This window comes from Hoplias malabaricus, chromosome 4, assembly GCF_029633855.1.
Source record: "Hoplias malabaricus isolate fHopMal1 chromosome 4, fHopMal1.hap1, whole genome shotgun sequence".
NCBI lineage: Eukaryota > Metazoa > Chordata > Actinopteri > Characiformes > Erythrinidae > Hoplias > Hoplias malabaricus.
Window position 1 is genome coordinate 23,809,530 of NC_089803.1, and position 23,252 is coordinate 23,832,781.

Below are 23,252 nucleotides of genomic sequence, written 5' to 3' on the forward strand. Positions count from 1 at the left end.
TATGGAGGCTGAAAAGAAATGTATTTTTACCTGGTTGTCATAGAGAGATAAGTAACAAGAGACACGTCTCTCTCTGAGACTCAGACCAAGACCCTCGATGGCCCTTTTTTAGGTAGGTGGAATTTGTTAAATATTTGTTAAAACGTCAAGGCATGTCAGATCAGACATGACTGAAAGGCTTCAGACTCTAGGGGGTTAATATGCTTGGATACAGCTGATGACTGTCTTCCCCATGATCCTGTAGCCTAATGAACCAGACTAAGGGACCAGTTTAAAGGCTTAAGAAACCTTTGCAGGTGTTTTGTGTTGATTATTCGAATTTTCTGATATAATGACTTTTGGGTTTTCATTGGCTGTGAGTCATAAGCATCAACATTAAAAGAAATAAACACTTGAAATAGATCACTCTGTTTGTAATGAATCTATATAATATACGTTTCACTTTTTGAATTGATTTACTGAAATCAACGACCTTTTTGATGATATTCTTATTTATTGAGTTCACATTCTAATGTTATTATATACAGGGGTTGGACAATGAAACTGAAACACCAGGTTTTAGACTACAATAATTTATTAGTATGGTGTAGGGCCTCCTTTTGTGGCCAGTACAGTGTCAATTCGTCTTGGGAATGACACATACAAGTCCTGCACAGTGGTCAGAGGGATTTTAAGCCATTCTTCTTGCAGGATAGTGGCCAGGTCGCTACGTGATGCTGGTGGAGGAAAACGTTTCCTGACTTGCTCCTCCATAACACCCCAAAGTGGATAATATTTAGATCTGGTGACTGTGCAGGCCATGGGAGATGTTCAACTTCACTTTCATGTTCATCAAACCAATCTTTCACCAGTCTTGCTGTGTGTATTGGTGCGTTGTCGTCCTGATACACGGCACCGCCTTCAGGATACAATGTTTGAACCATTGGATGCACGTGGTCTTAGATTGGCCACCAGGCTGCTCCAATTTAGCTGTGAAACCTCCCACACTAAAATGACAGGTGTTTCAGTTTCATTGTCCAACCCCTGTACATGTTTGCATCATGTGTAACCTTTACAGTTGTGTGTGCTACTTGGGCCACAACAGTTCACAAATTAACTAATAAAACGCTGAACATATCTACAGACCATCCAGATTGGTTTGACTCAGGATAATAAAAAAATGTATACTGTGGCACTGCTGCTACACACAACATAAATAAAAAGTCCAACAACATAAATTAAAAAAATCTAAACCTGTAGAATTTCTAAATCATTAGAAAAATACCAAGCGATCTGAGTAGAGTTTGGTGTGAAATCAAAGGCTCCCCCACACCCCACCCACTTTACTCTGATAAGCTGTAGCCAGAGTCTGAATTTTAATTTTTGGGAGTAGTTTCGAAAAAACAATAATAAATAGGAAATCATCAGAACACACAGAGGAGTGTGCAGCACATACACTGTGCATGTTTTTTACATACTAATAGGTAATGAATGTTTACATCCCTGTGTGTGTGTGTGTATGTGTGTGTAATTAATAAAACACACTGCACTTACGTTGTGAAGGCAGGATTATACTTGGCTCCCAGGTAGTACGAGTAAAGGTTGAACATGCCAATCATGAAGGCAACAAAGACCATAATGAAGATGACCATGAATTTAAAGATGTCTTTAACAGTGCGACCCAGTGAGATCTGCAGGGGCCCAAAGCTCTCGTTCGCTGGGAGGATGTATGCGATCCGGGAGAAACTCAGGACCACCGCAATTGCATACAGCCCCTCTGAGATAATCTGAGGATCGGATGGCCTCCACTTATTCCTGGCTGAGAGAGAGAGAGAGAGAGAGAGAGAGAGAGAGAGAGAGAGAATGATAATAATATGATATGGAACTGAAACCATATGCACATTCAAACAAAAGTGCAACAATTTACTCTCTGAGCACTGAGCTGGAGCTGGATGGGAGTTGCTATCATTGTGTGTGACTTTAATGGAATTTCTCCAAATGGAATATGTCTGATCTGATTAAGTGAGCTCAATTGTGGTGAGATTTTGTTTGAAAATGCAGAGAAAGCACAACAAAGATCAAAGAGACACTATCAAAAAACAACACACACACACACACATTGTATTTTGTCTGTGATGGAACAGATAAAAGGATAATGGCACAAAACCCCACCCCACTATACACAGCGCACACACACATACTATCTTCATTTTCTACATTCCCCATCTCTGCTTCCTTCTCATTCTTCCACTCTCTCTCTCTCTCTCTCTGGCTCTATCTCTTCCCCCCTCACCCTCTTTTTTATATGCCATCTCTCTCTCTCTCACTCACTCTCTCACTCTTTTTCACAAAATCCTTATACTGTTTGCTTTCTTTATTTTTTCCTCTCACCCTCATCTCTCCTACCTTCCTCTTTCTATCTGCCTTCCTTTCTTCCTTCCTCTCTACATCCCATTCCCTTCCATTCTGCACACATCCTTTTCTTTTTTCTTTCCCTTATTTTAATCACATTTCTTTCCACATTTTTTATCCTGATCTATCCCTTTCTTTTTATCCTCCGCTTTCTCCCAATCCTTGTATCTTCATCCCAACACTTTCTCTCCCTCTCTCATTTCTCCTCACTAAATTCTTCTCTTCCATACTATCTACATCTTTTTCTATTTTTTTCCACCCTCTGCCTCCTTCTTGCTTTCATTTTCTTTTCTCTGGTGATTCACCAGTGAAGCACTCATCCATGTCATTACCAGGGTACACCAGTAGATAGCAGCATTGATAGCGACTCATAGAGAAAAAAACAAACAGTGTCAGGGTATTCAACATCTTTTCTACACTAGAGGTTTAGCAGCCACATGTCTGCCAAAGAACAAGCCAATGGTAGGAACTTCTCAGGGTCACTGCTCAAGACTTATGAGTGAAGGCTTGGACCCATAACTTGAGCTCGTCATGTGGACCAAACTATTACATGCGCAAGGGTCTAAGGATGTCAGAAAGATGGTAGGCATTGTAAAGATAATAGTTCAATCAGTGATAGGTTATTTTAAGTCATGTTCGTCAGATTCATACAGTCACTGTCCATTCACTGGTGAAGACCCATGACTTTTGACCCAAGTGAGGAGTCATCTGTGAATGTGTGACATTTTTGATTGACACTTTTACTGCGAGGCCACTTTTGTGGTTCAGTCGAGAACATTGTATAGTGTGAATCAAAGCTCTAACCACTTTCATTCTTCTCATCAACTGTGCACTTGTTTCTGGGATTCTTCAGCACTGTCTAGACTTAATAACATTGTCCTTAATAATATTGTCCTTTTTTTAAGTGTTCATGTATTTTTAAAATATTAAATTTTTTTATTTTAAGGAAGGTCCTGTTTTTATTTTCTCACTGTTCTTTTTTTGTCATATTTCCAGTTTTTGGTTTTATTCATCATTGTTTTATTTTTACTTGCTGTTAATGACCTCAAATTACTTTAATCCAACAGTAAACAACAACCTGCTGGAGTATTTGGAAAATGACAAGAATTTTACAGTAATTCTGGATTACATTAGATGTACCGAGATTAGATTAGATGTAACAGAGAACATGCTGGCAGTGAATGACAGGCATTTTGCAGTGTGTTAGGTCTTTATGTACAGTAAAAGAGAGCATGGTATAAATGAATATAACCTGCTGTGAGTACGCTGCTCACCATATGTGAAGTAGGCTACTTCAGCAGGCAGGGAGGCGTTACTGATATCGTGATTGGGGACATGGAGGTCAATGTAAAGCTGTGCTTTAGACGCTTTCAGAAAAGCCATGAGGCGAGCCGTGAAGGATGCCACAAAGATGGACAGCATTCCGAAGTCCAAAACATTCCAGAGATGCATTACATACTCCCGTGGACCATCCGACCAAATCTCCTTACACTCTGACCAGATCATACCTGAGAGTAAGAGAGTGAAAAAGAAAGAGAGAGAGAGTTTAAAAAATTGGGGAAAGGTAACATTTTAACAGGTAACTAATAATGTAATTTAAAATACAGGGAGTGTAAAGAGCCGTTGGCAAATTCAAATAACTAACAAAACTGTTTAAAATGTTATGCACTAAATATTATGTAAAAAAAACAAAAGGATAAATATTAAATATGAACATTTTGGTAAAATGCTTTGAATTATATGTACATTACATGTCTATATATTTGTAGGAGCTCTTTGTGATCTCTATTTTAAGGTGTAACCACCAGGGACATAGACATCCAGTTGTGCACACTCAGCATGTATAATCGTCAAAGACAAGCATATAAAGAATTGTGTTGCTATGGAGCAGTTGCACATGGGCCTATGCTCAGTGAGGGGTATACAGTCCCCCACACCCTCTGTGCACTGAGCTGTGGAACAGTGGAACCATGTTCTCCATGGTTTGATGAGCCGGAGTGGCATTTGTGATCAGAACTGATAATCCACTCACCAACACCTGAACTCATTCAGCCTGCTCTCACAGGTGAATTCAACCAATTCACACAGAAACGTTCCAACATCTAGGGTCAAGCATTTTCAAAAGAGAAGAGGCTGACTGGGATATTCCACTGACATATTTTACAGTTTATTGGAGACAAATCTTTGTTTTTACCATAAATATTACTTTCCTAACAGCAAGTCTAACCCTAACCCTGACCCTTACCTATAATTTAAAATATATCTCCACCTTAAAGAAAACAAACTCACTTTGTCAGTGCATGTGAAAATACTTCTGAGTATCTGGAGACTGCTAACCACCAAACTGTGAAATAAGACAATTCAGTCAGCATTTTGTGGGCTGCCGAAGTCAGAAACATGGGATAAACCCAGCCATTTTGGTTGAAAACTGCTCAAACACAGGAGCAAAAAAGTAAAGGATAGAAGCAAAAAAAAAACCCTGACAAAATGAAAGCTTGGTTGATTCTTGGGGTATTTTGATCAAAGCATTTCACAGACATTTTATTGACACCCCAGGAAACCATGTTATCTTGTGGAAAAGGAGTAGAAAATGGAAGATAAGTCCCTATAATTTGCTGGTGCACAAAGGTTTTGGTCCTAATAATGTACACACAACACCCAGTGTGCAGAAAATAGCTTATTGGAATGCATCTGTAATCAAACTCATATCTGAACTTATATTCTCTCAGGGACTGCTATAGTAAGGTTGGAATAAGGTCATTACCAGCAAATACAGCCACCACCACCCACAAGCCCACCCCCACCCTTGACCCACACACACACATACACATACATACATACACACATACATACATACACAAAAAAAAAAAAAAAAAAAAGGAACCAGTGGGACAAAAAGGCCAGAGCACAGATGCAGCAAGGGGTCTTCCATTTTCTTTTCTCTTCTTTGCATTTATCCACTCTATCCATCTACTGAATCCACCACATTCAGATGAGAGCAGTTCTAAAATGTGATTTCAGCATTAATGTACTCCAATCAACTCATTATAAACTTATTGTATATGTGTGCAAGCAGACTGCAATCGTTTCTCATTCACAGCTGTTGGTGCTAGCTCTCTCCCACATGAAGATCTTCAGGGAAATCAGTTTTCAGTGTGTTTTTTCCCCAGAATTCTCAGTTTGAGGGATTTGTTTTTGATAAGAAGCATCATGATACACTTAAGGGAATGTTCATGTTTTTCATTTTAAAACAATCATTTCAATGTGTTTTCCACTATCTGAAATAAGCAATAATCACTTTATAATGTGTCCTCCCATTTATCACCCAGCTTTCGTCTACTTACTGCACATTGTTCCCTTTTAATTTGCATATGCAATTTCTCCTGCAAAAGCCGTTTTAATGCAATGTCAGTAAGTAGTGAACTCTTCTATACAGCACAGCGTACCTATCATGTCTGAATAAACATGCAAATACATTTACTTTATTTACTGGGGGTACTGCTTACTGTATGTCTGTGTGTTTCAGATTTGTCTTTGTGTGTGTGTGTGTATCTAAAAGTATAAGTGGTTTTATGAGTTAAGAGCAGATTACTTTGAACCACAATAATATTAATGAAGCTGAAGCTGCTATGATGTACATAAATGCTCATTTCTCATTTTACATACTGTTTGACAAGCTGGTCACAAGCTAACAAATCTACAGTGAAACCACCTGAAATATTTTTATCACTCTCTTATTCTTATTTTTAAGATATTACACAACTCTTCCTCCATTTAAGACTTTTATTATGCAAAGAAAAAGTGCTCAGGTTACCAGAGGCACTATTAGAGAAGACTGTATTATTCTTATCCGAAGAAGTGCCTTTAGTCAGTCAGCATTCTCTGTAACAACATCTAAAGAATGGAATTTACTGCCAGTGTGTATTACAGAAAGTAATACTTATCATATTTTTACTAAATTTGTTACTAAACAAGTATGTAAACATTACAAAATGAAATGCCTACTGAATTTTTCTGCTGCATGCTATCTTGTATGGGGTAGTGTTGATTGTGTGAGTTGTCTGTAGAGTGTTTGTTTGGGTGTTTTTGTTTTTGTTATTATTGTTTGTATGTAATAATTTTGAACTGCTGGTGATTGTATAATTTTAGGTTTCCTTTTTAAGAACGGGCCAGGGACTACAGATGAAAATTAGTCTTTGTGGCTAACTCTGGCTTATTTACAGAACTTCTCTGTTGATTAATGAGCATTTTTCCCTGTCAAAGAAAGAAAGAAAGAAAGAAAGAAAGAAATGAGGACATGGACTCTTATGATATTTCACAAAGTATCTCCCCACATTTGGTTAATACAGGGATCCTCATCACTCTAGAGACAATTCTTCAATCAAAAGCATCAAATCAAAAAAAGCATTTTTCCAGTTTATAAGGAAATATAAGGGCACAGCACAAAGTTATTCAGTTTCACTCAGTATTTGAAAGTTGGATTAAAATCTCATATGAGCTTTGGTAAAATATTTTCTCATATTTCATAATGGAGAAGCTCATAAATCAATTTATATGAGTCTAAGTCCTATTTCTGGGCAGTGAATGTCTTTTACTTTAATCTCATTAAGTTTTACTTTTGAAAAAATATCTTAAAATTACTTTCTGGTTCAACACAGCTTCAAATTAATAAAAAAAAATGTCCATGTGAGGGACAAAACTGTAGAGATGATACAGCATATTCAGAAAATAACTCAAGCAATTTAAATTTAAAATAGTCATAGCATAGCTAAATGTACATAGCTTACTCGCAAAAGAACTAATCCTAATGAAACTTTAATGAGTTTTAAAAGAATGTGATGTGTTTCTTATTTACAAAAATCCCAGCTAGAACTCAGCTAAAGTATGTAGCCATGTATGTATGCAGCTAGCACACTAACTGTCCAACCACAGACTAGCCGCCATTCTAAGTTCTTTTGTTTCTTTGCCTCACTGCATTTACTACAGACAGACCTGCTACCAGGCTAAAGGTCTTTGTTCTGTAATGAAATGCTTATTATGGAAGCCGACTGAATCCTGATACTTCAAGCTGTAGGGGCGTAACACAACTGAACCCGATCCATACATGATATGTGTGTTGTGTCCTTTGAGCTTCAAGTACAGCTCAGCTTGAAACAACATCCTTAAAGTTGAGTCGGAGACAAGACTCTTCTTTTTCCTGGCTCCCAGATGATGGAATGGACTTCTACTCTCAAACGGCAAAATCCCTCCTTGTCCTCAAACACAGACTCAAATAATTGTGCAATATTTATACTATCATTTTTGAAATGTCTGAAAATGTACTTCTGTGAATCTTTTTCCGAAGTATTCGAACTGATGTTTGTAGTACTGCACATATATAGTGCTTATTCGTGTCTCTTTTCAGCCAAGCTACACTCTTAATTTAAAATAATACAATGGAATACTGATGGGCACAAGCTACAGCTGTTTATTCCTACTTGCAGTTGCATTGCAATAAATAAAAAAATAATAAATAAAAAGTCCACTGCTATGTATCTAGGTGTGAATATTTTCAGTATGATTCTGATCCTTCTGATAGATATTACTTTGAACAAACCTGGCAACAATTCTTTTAGTGCTGTCCAGTAAATTTGATTGTCTTGGCAAACTTCTGGTTTTTATATAGTCAAAATATAAAATATATATAGTCAAAAGACACCTGCGAGTGCTATTTCAGTCCAGAAAATACTGTTCCTCAGGCAAATGCTGGACAGGGGAGAAGCACTAGTTTTAGTAGTTTAACCAATGCACATAAAATTGTAGTTTGTACATATTTTTATATATTTTTAAATATTTATATGATAAACAGAAACTTCTGAGGCTGTCTTGAAGCTTTGCACTGATTTGTCTGTGTGTCTGTTCAAACTGGCATGGCATCTATGAAGCCACATCATAAGGTGATGTCTTACCTCTGTGTCTACACTTGTCGAACCCTAGCAACACATGACCAAATCCTGGAGCAGTAGGTCAGACACAGGTGTTACACAGTTGGTAAATTGCATTGTAGTTAAAAATGTGGCTATGACTCTGTTGTAGATCACTGCTAATGAGGTGATTCCTACATAAGGCTTTTATGTCAACTGTTACTAAATTACTAGGGTGTCTATAAAGGCTTGTTCCAAAAAGAATTTTATAGAGACTGCTTTGTTAATTTATGGTAATAATGTTGTATAACACCTGAAGCTTGAAGGAAAAGGCTTATAAAACTATGTGGGTTTATGATAATTGTCATGAAAGGCGTATATAGGTGCCTTATCAATAAAGTGTAACTGAAACATGCACGCATTAGAGTTATAGCAGCTGTGTTATGATAAGCAACAGAGCTCTTAGAGAGTGCTAAGGCATTCAGCATATTTACTAATTCAATATCAAGATAAATGCAGCAGGCATAAATTGCCAGTATGTTCAGGGTTTTAATGTCTTCTTTTAATCACAAAACTGCCGGGCTAATGAAGGAGACTGAATACAAAAAATGGCATCTTTTTGTAATAACTTGAAACAAGTTGATTACTAATCAACAGAGGCAGAATTTGCCTAATCTTCCTATTACTGAAACAAACAAAACATTCCAATCACTCTCCAACAATCTCCTACTCCCTCAGCATGACCCAGTACTTACCTAGAACCCACTTCATAATGAGGAGCTCAGTCCAGGAGAACTGGGTGGTCTTCACCCGGAACACCTGGCGAGGATGGTCAGTAATGGTCTCATTGGGAAGGTTCTTTACCCCCTCAAAGCGGTCAGACGCGTTGAGGACCAGCAGCCCCAGAAACAGAGTGAAGGACACAGCATGAGCCACAAACTTCATAAAGGGGCTCCGCAGAATCTGACCCAGCTGGAGAACAGAGAGAATAGAGGTAAACAGAGGGACAGACCAATGATGGACAGATGGATACATGGGGGAATAATGATAGATGAAGGTATAAATAAATACATGAGGAACGTATGGACAGATGGATGAATAAGTGTGTGGATAGGCAGATTGATAGATGGATAAACAAATGTGCCACAGTATAGAAGATAATGGTAAATTATATATAGAATAAATGTGTGGATGTATGGAGAGTTGATTGAATAATTCTATAAATATAAGATGGATAATTGGGGAGATGAACAGATAATGGATGGATGGATGGATTGATCGCTGGGTGGATGGTTTAATAAGACGATGTACAAATGGAAGGATAGATGGATAAACAGATGGTTGGATAGATAAACAGATGAATGGATAAATGAAAACATGTGTAGATAGAAGGACAGATAAATGGATGGATGAATAAATAGTTGGCAGGGTGGGTATGACAATAGTAAACATGACTAGATGGATGACAAATGAAAAGATGGAGAAATGGATGGATGGATTGCTATGATAATAGCAAACAAATAAATAGACGAATGATGGATGGATTGATGGATGGATAGTTCACAGGGAGGTTATGATTTAAGTTTATGCTACATGTTAGATGGATGTATAAACAGATGGATGATAAGTAAAAGAACTGAATAAAGGAATGAAGGAAGTATGGAAGAATGGATGAATAAATGAGTGACAGGAAGGCTATGATAATAGTAAATCTGGATGGATTGAGGGATGGAAAGCAGACGAATATAGACAAACAAGAGTAATGGCATATTGATGGATGAGAAAAGACAACAAATAAATCATTCTGTAGACCCTTGTGGGGTTTTTTTTTTGAGCAACTGACAAAAAGTGAAACTAATTGGAAAAGCTGAGAATTTAAATAAATAACCCGTGTGATTTATAGGGTCTAAATCTCTGTGCATGTCATTGTTTTCTTCAGTTACTAATTAAATTATGCAGCATAGTGAAACAACATAAAGGGTTTTGTTCTAACAGAACACACCCACACAGGTACAAACACAAATAAACAGACCCTCCTTCACCCAATTCCAACAACAATATCTGTCTAATGAGGATCAGACTGTGTTTATGGGTAGAAAGCAAAGACGGGGAGTCAAACTACATCTCCCTCCATGTCTGCACTCTCGTCACCCTGGGAACGCACACGCAATTGCGCGTAATCTATAATCTGCTCACTGCTGACTGCCCCTGGCATGTAGTCAGCCATTTCTTTTTCATCTCCACATGTAAACAAGCCAGTCAATAAAGCCAGTAATGTGTTACCCGCACCCCTGCAATGATCTGAGCAGAAGTGTTGCTTGATGGTTGTGTAATCAGGAGGTTTCTGAAACATCTCAACAGGTTTTGCACAGACCGAAGATCAGGAATGAGGTTTTATCAGTTAGTGATGTTCTCTCACCATGTCCATCACTGAGAAAACACTGTTCCTGCGTCTACAGAACACACAGTGTTCATAGTGAGGAGCTCTGTGAGGAGAACTGGGTGGTCTACACTTTACAGTAAGTGGGGTTGGTCAGTAATGGTCTTGTTGGGAAGGTTCTTCACACCCTCAAAGCAGTCCAGCACCAGAAACAGAGTGAAGGACACAGCGTGATCCACAAACAGAGCACACAGTCATGGAAATCATGCTGGTGTTTCATCTGTTTTCATGATTCACTTTTAACTGATCTATCTGCTTGGCTCTTTCTGCTAAGCCAGAGGATGTTCCCCTTCATCCTCTCTGTCTATACCCAACCCACAGCATCTGTCTCTGTCTCTACATCTCTCACTGCTTTTAATGGCCTCTGTCAGTGAAGGAAGATGCTTTAATGAGATGTAATTATAGACAAACTCATATTCAGTGATCACAGTGAAAACATACAGCCCAAACAACCTCTGATTACCTCTGTTCCTCTGTTACAATTACCGGTTTAATGTTTAATGCGTACATGTGCATGGGGTGATTATATATCTCTAAGGGTGTGTGTATGTGGCTATGTTTGTGTACACAATTTCTGACATAAAAGTATGTCCGGGAGGCAGAAACAGCCCAGCTATGCAGCAGCAGACCAACCAAGCATATTACAATGATCTGTGAGCAGAACTCACTATAAGTTTCAAACTGCGCCTGAAAGCAATGTCAGCACAATAGCTAAAAATCAGGAACTTTATAGATTGAGGCTCCAGAATTCTTCATTTCATTTTAAATGAGTTTAGTGGATGCTTGGAGAATAACCTGCCTCAATGCATCTTGCAGTTTTAAAATTTGGTGGAGGAGGAGTAATGATCTGAGTCTGTTATTCATGGCCTGGACGGAGCCCCTTAGCTCCAGTGGAGAGAAATCTCAATGCTATCACGTAAAATGACATTCTAAACAGTTGCGAGCTTTGCTTGGGAAAAGTAAGCTCCTGGTTCAGTTTGGGTACGGACCCTGACAAGTCATGTCCATGTCAGAATTGCATTTTAAGAGAATTATTTTTAAATCTGGAACCTGAACAGTAGTAATGGCATATTTATATGCAAATGTTTGTAGGCTAAGGCAAGTAAACAATTCCTACAAAGAGCACACGTCTGCACATTTTAATGCACAGTTAATGTTTATTTGCTGAATTTAACATAATGATTGGATTTAAAATCCAATGATTGGATTTTAACATTTAACAATTTTTTGGCCTTTGCAAATGTAATGGGGTATTTTAAATTGTATTTTTTTTTTCTATTATGGTCTGTGCAGAATATAAACAGAAACTGTGCACTCAAAACTGCAGAGGGATGCTACAGTTCTGTAGTGGTATGTAGAGGAAGTGTTCTTGTTTTCACATAAAAATATTAACCAGGAGTCTTCAAACATTTGTGTACCACTATATTTGTTTGCGTATATGTGTATATGTATGTATTACCTTGCTGCAGGGCATGATCCAGTATGCTATGGCAAGGAAAGGCAATCCCACAGTGACTCCCAGCACAGTCAGACACTTCACTCCTATAGACTGCTGCCTCAGTCCAGAGAGATTCTCATACCAGATAGTTAACAACTGCTGCTGACAGTTTGGATGAGCTACAAACTAGAGATAGAGAAATACATACAGAAAGAGAGAGAGAGACAGTAAAAATGACTTACAATACGTTCAGTGAAGCTTTTTCACCATTAGAGTGAGACATTTTATCCACACACACACATACACTTAAGAAATGCCACAAATATTGATTTTGGTAAGTCTGCTCTATGAGACTGTGTACATCTGTGTCTGTGTGACAGAGTTAAGTGTGTTAAGAAAGTGTGTGTGTGTGTGTGTGTGTGTGTGTTTGGTGGTGGGGGGGCTGTGCTGGAACCTGCGGATGATATTATTCTTTAATTTATTATTTTATATTTCACCAGTGAGAGAGGTAAATGAAATTCTGTGCACACATATACTTGACTTCATGGTTTCAGGGGACAGTACATAGACTTCCATTAATTTCATGAAGGTTCACGCTATTGTAGTTTAACCCAAACCCTATTCTAGTTTCACCTTACACTCATCATTTTCTGACCTCAGTTCCAATCCCTGCTCTATTTATAACCCCACTAAAATGAGCAAATAGTCATTCTTTTTTTTCTTTCTGCAAATAATGTAATGTAATCTGCAGTTGTTTGTCACTGTACAACGTACAACAAAATGTGTCATCTGCATTTCACCCACCTGAGACAGTGAACACACACACAAACACACACTAGTCAGTCCACTATGGCTGTGAACACACACCCAGAGTGGCAGGCAGCCAACCCCGGCAGCTGGGGCACGTTTGGGGGTTCAGTGCCTTGCTCAAGGGCACTCCAGCAATGTCCGTCCTGGGGATCAAACCCAGAACCCTTCGGTACAAAGCCCGCTCTCTAACTATGAGGCAATGGCTGTCCCTTATACTATGATTAAATTAAGACGGAGTTTTAGGGCCACGGCTTTGAAAAAAAAACAAGATTCCGAGATTAAAGTCTGAATTCCGAGAATATTCTTGGAATAATTCTGAGATAAAATCTCTGAATAATTCTTAGAATAATCTCTGAATAATTAGCTGCGTATAATGGAGTAGACACACAGTGTAACTGTGGAATGCAGTGTGTTGCTGAAGTCATACTATGGTATAGATTTCAGGAATAAACACTCTTTCTCTTCCATATCAGGGCCACAGTGTGATTAGTATTTAAACCCTGAATCAGTGCACGAACCCATGGCATGTAGTTTCACATGATACAATTAATGATCATGAAAATGATGGATCCAGAGTGAGTGGAACTCCTGCATGCCCACGAGGCTACATCGCATTACAGCTTGGACTCGTACAATAAACTAAAGCTGTATGCATCGCAGTCAGGGGCTGCACTGAGGGGGTCGTCATGTCTTGTGGATGCGTCATGTCATGAGTGCACTTCTCTACATAAACTGATTATATTCTAAAAATTATACAGACCTTTTTTAATCAATTATTCAGAGATTTTTTTCTCAGAATTATTCCGAGAATATTCTTGGAATCTTGTTTTTTTTTTTTTTCTCACCGTCATGGCCTTAAAATTCCGTTGTATTAAATACTGTTAAAATTTAAGACATTGAATTTCCACTTCTAACAGACACTTCTTAAACATTTCATAAAATCATAAAAAAGCCTAAATGTGTCCACACTTCCCTTTTATTATAGTTCACTTGTTATATTAAATTATGTAGGTCTGTACCCTGAAACAGGCAGTCCATTGTTTTGAGAACACCAGCTACTTTATATGACTTGAAAATGTTCTTTTGTGTCTACACATTTTGTAGACGCAAGATTTTGAGTTAAATATCGTTTACTTAATGCCCATTTTGACATAACATTTACTAAAAACACAGTATCTGACAAAAAAGACTTGAATTCAATCACATACGCAAAGGAATACTTAAGAATCAGAATCAGACTTTCAGCATCGTCTCTGTATACAGTTCAATACCTTGAGCACTCATTTCTTTTCTCTTTGAAAATAACAGAAGCCATTGAGGTGGAACACACTTAAAATAGGAGTCAATGGGCAGATGTTTAGCGTCCTGGTGTACATTCCTTTGCCTTGTGACCCCTATAGAAACCTTGCTACTCTTTCTGTGTCTTTGTCCTTGTACATATCAGAATGTGCATATGTTTTGGCTTAGTTGTGTATGTTTATGACCTGTGTAAACACAAATTGCTAAATAAATGCATGACCTTTAAGGTCACCCAAACCTTGCACCTGGTTGCCTTGGTAACAGCCTTGCACCCAACCTGTGCACTCTGATTGGTGCTGATGATAATGACAGTGTTGCTGACCATCTTGCTGCTCTTTTGTGGAACAGTAAAGCACTTAGGATTCACATCACAATCTCCCAGTCTCACACATACACTGACAGACAAACAGCATTTAGGAGGATGCTCAGTATTAATAATTAACACTTGGTTGTTGGCAAAGTGTATCAATGTTTGTTTGTGTTTGCTAGTTTGACATTTACTCCAAGTGAAAGAATGGACAGGGGATTTATTATTACATTCCAAAAAACGCCTGATATTTATACTAACTACTGAGTGTGGACAGGCAGCTGGACACTTCTTGGCTGTTACTTTTCACATACACACACACACACACACGTTGGTATGTGGTTGGTATAGTATGGATAACACTACCATCTTCTACAGAGGAGAGAAGGGTTCGATTCCCTGCTCAAATATTTAAACCAATCAACCATGTAAAACCAATAAAAGTCCTTGAACAAGACTCCTAACCTTGCTTCTGTAACGTAAGTAGAATTTTAAGTCACTCTGGACAAGAGTGTCTGTCAACCACTGCAAATAAAATCACTTATTTTTGTTGTTTTTGGACAAAGACTTTTCAGCACTGTGGATAGCAGCTCACAAAGAAAGGCAGCTTTCAAGCAGCCATCAATGGCTATTCAGTGCTTAACGCACAGCTATTAACTTAAACAGGACACGTAATTACCTGACCTCTGACCTCTCCAAAAGCTCTGGTTGATTACGTCTTTCATCCAGTGTGACAACTAATGAAGGAAAAATTGTAACTGCTTGTTGTCTCCAATCCCAAACTGCGGCCTTAATACTACTGCCAGAATGATTGTATTTTTGTAGTTAATACAGCTTCTCACTGCACTGTTTAAAAGTGTAGATTCACTGTTTTCATGAATATGGTTGAAAATTGATCCTTTAAATTGAAGGAAAGCTTTAAACAAAGCTCTAATAGAAAATTTCTCAATGTGTTTGGTGTGAGTTTTTCAGAATTAATGAGTGACTATGTGTTGCCCTGTGAAGACCGTGCACACCCTCGTGGGTGTGTTCCTGCCTTGCACCATTATTCCAGGTCGGCTCCGCACCCACCACGACCCTGAAGCCGATAAGTGGTTACAGACAGTGAATGAATGAATGAATGAATGAACGTCTTGCTGTTAAAAAAAGAATGAACGAATGAATGAATATTGACAAAAGCATCTTAAAAGAATCTTCTGGTGTCTTGCTTATAATATTTCGTCCCACACTATATTTTTCTGACTAATATAAAAGAGATTATTAAACAGAATTTAATAATTGAGAATAATTGAGAGCTATTATGCAAGACCACAGATCACTTTAATTCATTTATATTCTGTAATTGCTTCATCCTGATCAGTACTGCAATGGGTCAAATGCCTACTTAAATCATTGGGCGCAAAGCAGGAACACACCCTGGAAGGGAAGGACATTAGTCTATCACAAGACATCACATATTGACACACTCATATTGACATTCAATCTGTGGACGATTTCGCACAGCCAACCTACCGACCTGCATTTGTTTTTGGAGTAAATCTACACAAACATGAGGAGAACACATCAAAATGCTCAAAAGACAATTATTTTATATTAATATTGTAAAATAACTTTTAATATGTGTACAGAGTGTAACACACGCTTTGATTTGTGGTTTGTTCTGTACTTTTTCATACTGCCTTTTTTATTTATTCCTCACTGCTAGATTAACTTGGGAAAGCATTATTAAAAAAAACATCAATATTCATATTGTAGCAGTGCTGTAAACAGAGTGTAATTTACTACACAGTCTTAGTGAAGTATTCATTCATTATCTGTAAGCACTTATCCAGTTCAGGGTCGCGGCGGGTCCAGAGCCTACCTGGAGTCATTGGGCGCAAGGTGGGAATACACCCTGGAGGGGGCGCCAGTCCTTCACAGGGTGACACACACTCACACCTATGGACACTTTTGAGTCGCCAATCCACCTACCAATGTGTGTTTTTGGACTGTGGGAGGAAACCCACGTGGACACAGGGAGAACACACCAAACTCCTCACAGACAGTCACCCGGAGCGGGAATTAAACCCACAACCTCCAGGTCTCTGGAGCTTTGTGACTGCGACACTACCTGCAGCTCCAGTGAAGTCCCTTAGTGAAGTACTTGAATTAAAATAAAACACTTAAATATGATTGGACTAGCTCCAACAACAGTCTTTCAGATCAGGTCTGGGCATGCCTAGCTGCTATATTTAATTTTTATAATAGAGTTTAAAAGTAGGCATTACAGTTGAGGTAATTTTGGAGTGTTTTTATATTCTGAGGTTAGAACTATACAGTTTTATTTGTTGAGAGGTACTCTCTCCTGTTTTGGCCAGTGGAAACAGTGGAGTTTCATCCTGTAAATACTGACAGCTTTTTTGGACAGCAGAAGGTGTGCAGCTGTTTGCTCAGCTGCAGAGATCTGACCTTCTTGACCTCGTATTTGATGGCCAGTTTGACGCGGCTGAGGCAAGGTCTCTGGTGCTCTGTGGCTGGGATCTGGTCCACATCTCCGTTTAAAATGGCCTCCACCTCTTCTGTGTCCCGGCACAGGTCCAGAACCCCAACGACAAAGTCTTTACACTGCATCGACAACTTCCGATAGTCATTCTACAACAAGAGAGAGAGAGAGAGAGAGAGAGAGAGAGAGATACTGTTAGCCGTTATGCTGTTCCACCACTATCTCATCACAACTTTGAATTGGGTTTCAACTCTGTATCATCAGTTGTTCAGGTAAAGATATGTGCACCATTAATATGATAAACAGAAAAAGACATTCCACGGTTATTCCACTAATATCAGGAGTCTGGATGTGTGAAGAGAATTGCTTAGCCATTGCGACATCATATAATACACTAATGTATTCCGTAGCAGAAGCAATTTAAATGAAAAGACGGCAAAGTTCCCGGTTTGCTCCTTATCCGTCCTTGCAGCTCTTATTCCAATCCACTGCGTTTATAAAGAATGTGGTAATGAGCTTCTGGAGTCATTAGACTGGTGCTGAAGCTGGAGTTAAAGCATGTCACAATGTTGATTGATGTACAATGGAGAAGCTGAATGTATACAGTCTGCCAGGGAGACACCTGGCTCTTTTCTAAGTGGCTGCTGATGACACTCTGCAGAACTGATATCAGATGGAATCCTGAGGGCAGAGTAACAGTGAACTCAGTCTGTATGAATTATTCATTCATAATAGATTGAAACAGTTCTCATTATTATTATACATGTAACTGAAAGGAAGAGGGCCGAACTCATAATGGAGGGGAAATGTCTCATAATTGAAATCTGCAGGTTATATCTCATAGTTCTCAGTTATTTTTCCCAGTATGTTAAATTTAATTAACTCCTATAGGTAGTAACACACCTACAGAGAGAGAGAAAGAGTCCGTCTATATTTTCACTTTTTTTTTTGCTCACTCTATCTTCCTTACAGCCTCCTTCTCAACCCTCTTTCTCCCTCCCCCTCTCTGGTTCAGTTCAGCTGCTGAAGTCTCCAGCTGTGTTATCATCAGTTTCACTAAAAGCTCCAGTCTCGGTTCCAGATTAGGGTTCCATGAAGTTGTCGGGTGTTTCTTTGTGAAACTGAGTGAGGTAGATTCGGATTTGTTCCGGTCATACACTCTGTACTACAGTATTTACCTTTGCACCAGATTAAAATCTCACACAGTTTTATCTCCACTGCACTTTCATGCTTCTCCAGCTTGCAGAGCTGTTAGATCAAATGGAAAACTCAGAGCACTGCATTTTTCTGGTAAAATGATCTTTAAACGTATACCATTTCTTGAAATTTCATTTTACAGTTTTTGAGAATGTATTGCCAGTTATTTCAGGGCTTCTGTAACTGTACATCCTTTAAAAGCATGGCAATATTCTTGTTACTGAAGGGAGGACTAAGCCTGGCAAAATGTAACAGTTCTTCACTGTCATGGCTTCTCTTTTCTGGGAGTCTGGACTGAACTGATCCTCCTCCAGTGGCATGTCTTTTTCCTTTTCCAGTACTGGTTAATTTTTACGTTTACTAGAGTGTTTCCTCCTCATGCAGCTGATTCTACCATCCAGCCAAATATTTGGCTTTTTATTCTGCAGCTTAGACCTCCTCTGCCACTGGTCCTGTGGTTTAGCCCACATTCTGTCACAGTGTTATCCCGTCCGGGAGCCTGAAATCAACCATTCCAATGGATAGTTCTTGCTCAGGCTGTTCCAGAAATTGGGGGTAGGGGAGTTAGAGGAAAGTGAAGGAAAAACAATTCTCTTCCCTCAAACCATGGCTGAAGAGCCTTCAACTGCTCTCAGAGCACTGGGGATAGCTACCCACCACAACATGTGTGTGTGTGTGTGTGTGCTCAATACCACTAATGGACTGCCCCAAATATTCATCTATTTTGATATTTGTTTGTTAGGTTGGTATTAAGATTTTAATTGTGAGATTCAGATATGTGTTTTCTTGGGTAAATGTAGGAATCCATAAAGTCAAAGCGCCACCCCACAGCAGAGTGGCTGTCCAGTGGCAAAAAAGCCAGGAAACTCACCACTCCACCTGTAATCAGTCCCGTCAACATATAATTCCTTGTATGAAAGAAGCCCAAAAACAGGCTATTTACAATGAAGCTTTGTAATGCCTCATTCTTTCAGGTTCAAAGCCCCTAAAATGATCTTCAGGGGAGCTCTAGGCTCTAATGTAAATTGTGTGTGTGCAGCCATAATGGGTTATACATTGTACAATAATAAATAAATGTTTACATTTTAAAATGTAGCACACAACTCTATTTAAATACCTCAGTTTAGACAATGTTGATACTTTCAGATGCCAGTTATAAACACTGACTGTTTTCATGGAGTAGATGTGGGGATTTTTTCTTGTCTGTAGTCAAGCTTTAATTAGTATGATGACAAAATGATGAAACTTTCATTTTTATTTCACTGCAAAACTTTCATGTTTGTTACCACCATCATTATAGATGCTCACCGGGGTTTTTGACAAATGTAGTAAGGGAGGTGGGAATCTAAATTTCACAAATGATCTGTCTGTAGACACTGATGTAGAAGGTCTAAACCCACCAGGATCTGTACTCACTAAAGCCTGTGGTTTGTACAATAGGCCATGTCACACTGACACTACACAGAAAGGTGCCTTTCATGCAGAGATTTTAGGCCTAATGTGGACCACACATTGGAGTTCATCTTTACACAACAGCAGACACTCTCACTCTCGCTCTCTAAAAAAAAACAACAACACTGTTCTCATCAATTGTGTGTGCAGTTCAGGTCATTCTGACCCACAAAAAAGCTGTACCACACAAAGGGCTAACAATAGCCACTGAGTTAATCCAACTTTATATTTTATATTTGTTTACATGCAAAGCAGAAATATCAGCTGGGAAACTTGTTCAAAATATATTTACTATCCTTGTATTACTTGTAGTAATTTCATTATAGCATATTAGGGATTTTTGGATTCTGTTGGATGATTACATTTAGCTCCCAAAAGACACGACATCGTTACACATGGAGGTGAAATTTCATTGCTCCAGAGAAAACAGATCCACTGATCCTCATCCCTATGTTGAGGAAAGGTTTATACCCCTACAGCAGACACTTGTCCTTCAGCACAGTGATATTTAGACACATTTGTTACTGCTCTAGAGCATCCTAATCTGTTGTGAGTACTTGTCTTTGAGAAAGAGAATACAAGCAAAGCTCAACACCAGTGTCAGCAATGGGTGCCCCTGTGTCTGATAATTTAACATAAGGGTTGCCTGATTGCTTACCACAGTCTTACCACAGAACTACCAGAATCTGGTTTTTTTTTCAGTTTACACTTGTTTCTTGTTATGTTCTGCTTTGACTGCAAGACCTTGCTTTTGACATTTAAAGCCTTTAATGATCCGGCACCAGGATATCCTGATGATCTTGTGAAGCAGCACAGTCTGGAGTGGTCTGCAAACAGCTAGGATTAACTAAAAGTCAGCAGACTGTTTGCTGTTCTGTTTTTATTTTATTAATACAACACTGTTTCATTTTTACAGTTTTTTTTACATTGTGTACAGCACGTTGCGATACATGAAAAGACAAAAATGAAGATTATTATTATATTTTATTGTGTTTTATTAAGTTATTTCATTAATCTCTTTCCATATAACAAACAGAGTCAACAGACACCTACCTCCAATATTGTTTCCATCTCAGAGGATCAATATTAATATTTCAAAACTAATATTTGTATTAAACTGAGTGTGCTGAACTGAAGAATGTGCCCTGTATTGAATGTCAGTCAGTGTCAGATGTTGTAAATAATGTATTTTGAAATATTAAAAACGTTTTAAAAATTTTAAACGTTTTAAAAAATATTTAAAAATCATATAAATGTTATTGAAACATTTTATATTGCGATAAATATTGATATTGAATTATTGTCCAGCCTTAAGTACAGTAAAGACATAATAATAAAAACATACAGTTTATATTTTAAAAAATCCTATGTCAGTAAAAAGTTGATGGAGATAAAGTGTCTTCTGGCAAAATTTTAAAATATTTCCCCCAGATGTTGTGAAAAGTATTAGTTTTCTTTATGACTGAGTATGTCTGCCTTTTAATAGCTAAATATTAGGAATAACTGTTATTAGGGGTGTAAAAATATAGCGATACATTTGAGGACTGCAAAATTATTCTTTGCGTAACTATAACCCACACAGTATTGGTTATAATTAAAAGGTTTGCCTGCAAAGATTTGTGGCAGACAGTGGTTTATTTAGAGTTGTGTTAAAATTCCCAGCTGCTAGAGTACGCTGTTGTACTCTTCGGTCATTAGACCCTTCCACCCCATTGTAAACAATTATAATGCTAAACCTAGCATCATGGTTTCTTATACCATCACACGTTTCCTAAAAATTGCATTATATCGCCTTTCTTACAATATTTCAATATATCACAATATACTGAATCATATCATTCATACCATCGTATTCAAGAAATTGAATATTCACAGCGCATTCACAGTCTACATACTTTTGGAACATTAGGGAAGTCACCTCAACAACCACGGATGCAACAGCAGTCATTCCATGCCAGCACACTCACCACACATCAGCTATTAGCCAGGGAGGAGACAAGAGGGATTGATTAAGCCAACTGAAGACAGGGATGATTAGGAGGCCAGAGAAGGTAACAGTGGTAGATTTAGTCTGGACATCTGTGTAATGCCCTGACTCTTTGGAGGAAATGCCCTGGGATCTTGTATGTCAATGCTAATTCCAGCAGCCATCCAAGCTTTCCTTGGAGGTCACCCATCCAAGTACTGGCCAGCCCCAAACCTGCTTATCTTCAGTGATTTGCATGTACTACACTTCAGGTGCTACTGTTAGCAAAGCAATTTCTCTACATTTCTACATGCTAAAAGCAACTACTGACAGAGCCACCGTAGACACAGCAGTGTGGGAATTTCATACTGTGTCTTCTTAAAGATTTTCCTAATAATGGGCCTGATGCTGTCTACAGAATACTTTGTTTCATTGACTTTGTTTTATTGACAAATTTTCAGTTTGTTACATTATGCACACGCAGTATTGATTTGTGCATTCAATTTTTCTCAACTGTAGTCCTCAGCTTCTCTCTCTCTCTCTCTCAGGCATCACTGACTATAGTATGATGGATTACTGAGGATGAAAATGTCAAGCTCATGAACGATGCCCCTGTCACACACCACTATGAGTAAGGTCTGACAGGAGGTTTGTGTGTGTGTGTGTTTTTAAGCTCCTTTTCCTCATACACACACACATCATATATGATAGTCAGCTCATCTAACATCTTTGCCTCATCACCACATTGTATGAGGAACATCAGTCTTATAAAGCTGTCTCTCTTTCCTTCACAGACACAGACACACAGACACACACACACACACACACACACACACACAAATTTGCAGTACTCCTGAAGTCCTGAAATATGTTTTCATTTTATCTGCTGCCCAGCTGTTGAACAGAAGTAGCTGCTTGAATCTGTGCTTGTAAATGGAGCTTTTCTAAGCAAATGCACACCACCGTATATCAATTCTATTACGCTGCTCTCAGATAAGAATAAAAGCCTTCATAACCCAGAGGCTTTCCTTGCTTTTACGGCTGTGTTTACAATATTGATGCTTCGGAGGGCTTTAGGCAGTCTACGTTACATTAACACTGATAGATTTGGAAACAGCATAATTGAGCTTCATGTCTGTAGAGTGTAAATTGATACTGAATCTATTAAAGCAAACCTACATTTCATCAACAACAGGATACACTACATTTAAAAGTTTGGTATAACAATTTGTAGAAGTTTAGATGACACAACCAATCTACAGAATCATACAAGTACATTTACAATGTTTGCTCATATCCAGAGCGACATACAATTTTAAAGTCAAAGGGTTATAGAGTTAAAGAGAGTATAATGGCCAATGCAGGTTTATAAACTTAGTCCAAGGACTTTTAATGTTGTAGCATGGTGTACTTGTCCAAGCTCGTAATGGAACCCTAGCCTACCTTTTGGAGGGCAGCTGTGTTGCCCACTATGCTACACAACATGTGTAAAATTATGACAGTAAAAACCAAAACACAAGAGATGGCATGGCAGTATGGAGTCATAGTCAATAAGTAGGTGCTAAAA

The 23,252-nt window shown here is 38.4% G+C and overlaps 1 protein-coding gene across 2 annotated transcripts in view; it reads right to left on the reverse strand.

Annotated features, from left to right (window-relative positions):
• trpc7b (transient receptor potential cation channel, subfamily C, member 7b) overlaps positions 1-23,252 on the reverse strand; it is a 125,313-nt gene that overhangs the window by 39,994 nt on the left and 62,067 nt on the right. For both annotated transcript variants that reach the window (XM_066668018.1, XM_066668019.1), the window contains 5 exons: positions 17,037-17,219; positions 12,194-12,358; positions 9,050-9,266; positions 3,666-3,899; positions 1,534-1,798 (listed from right to left, as the gene is read on the reverse strand). In XM_066668018.1, coding sequence (XP_066524115.1) covers positions 1,534-1,798; positions 3,666-3,899; positions 9,050-9,266; positions 12,194-12,358; positions 17,037-17,219 — 1,064 coding nt within the window. The remainder of the gene's footprint in view (positions 1-1,533; positions 1,799-3,665; positions 3,900-9,049; positions 9,267-12,193; positions 12,359-17,036; positions 17,220-23,252) is intronic.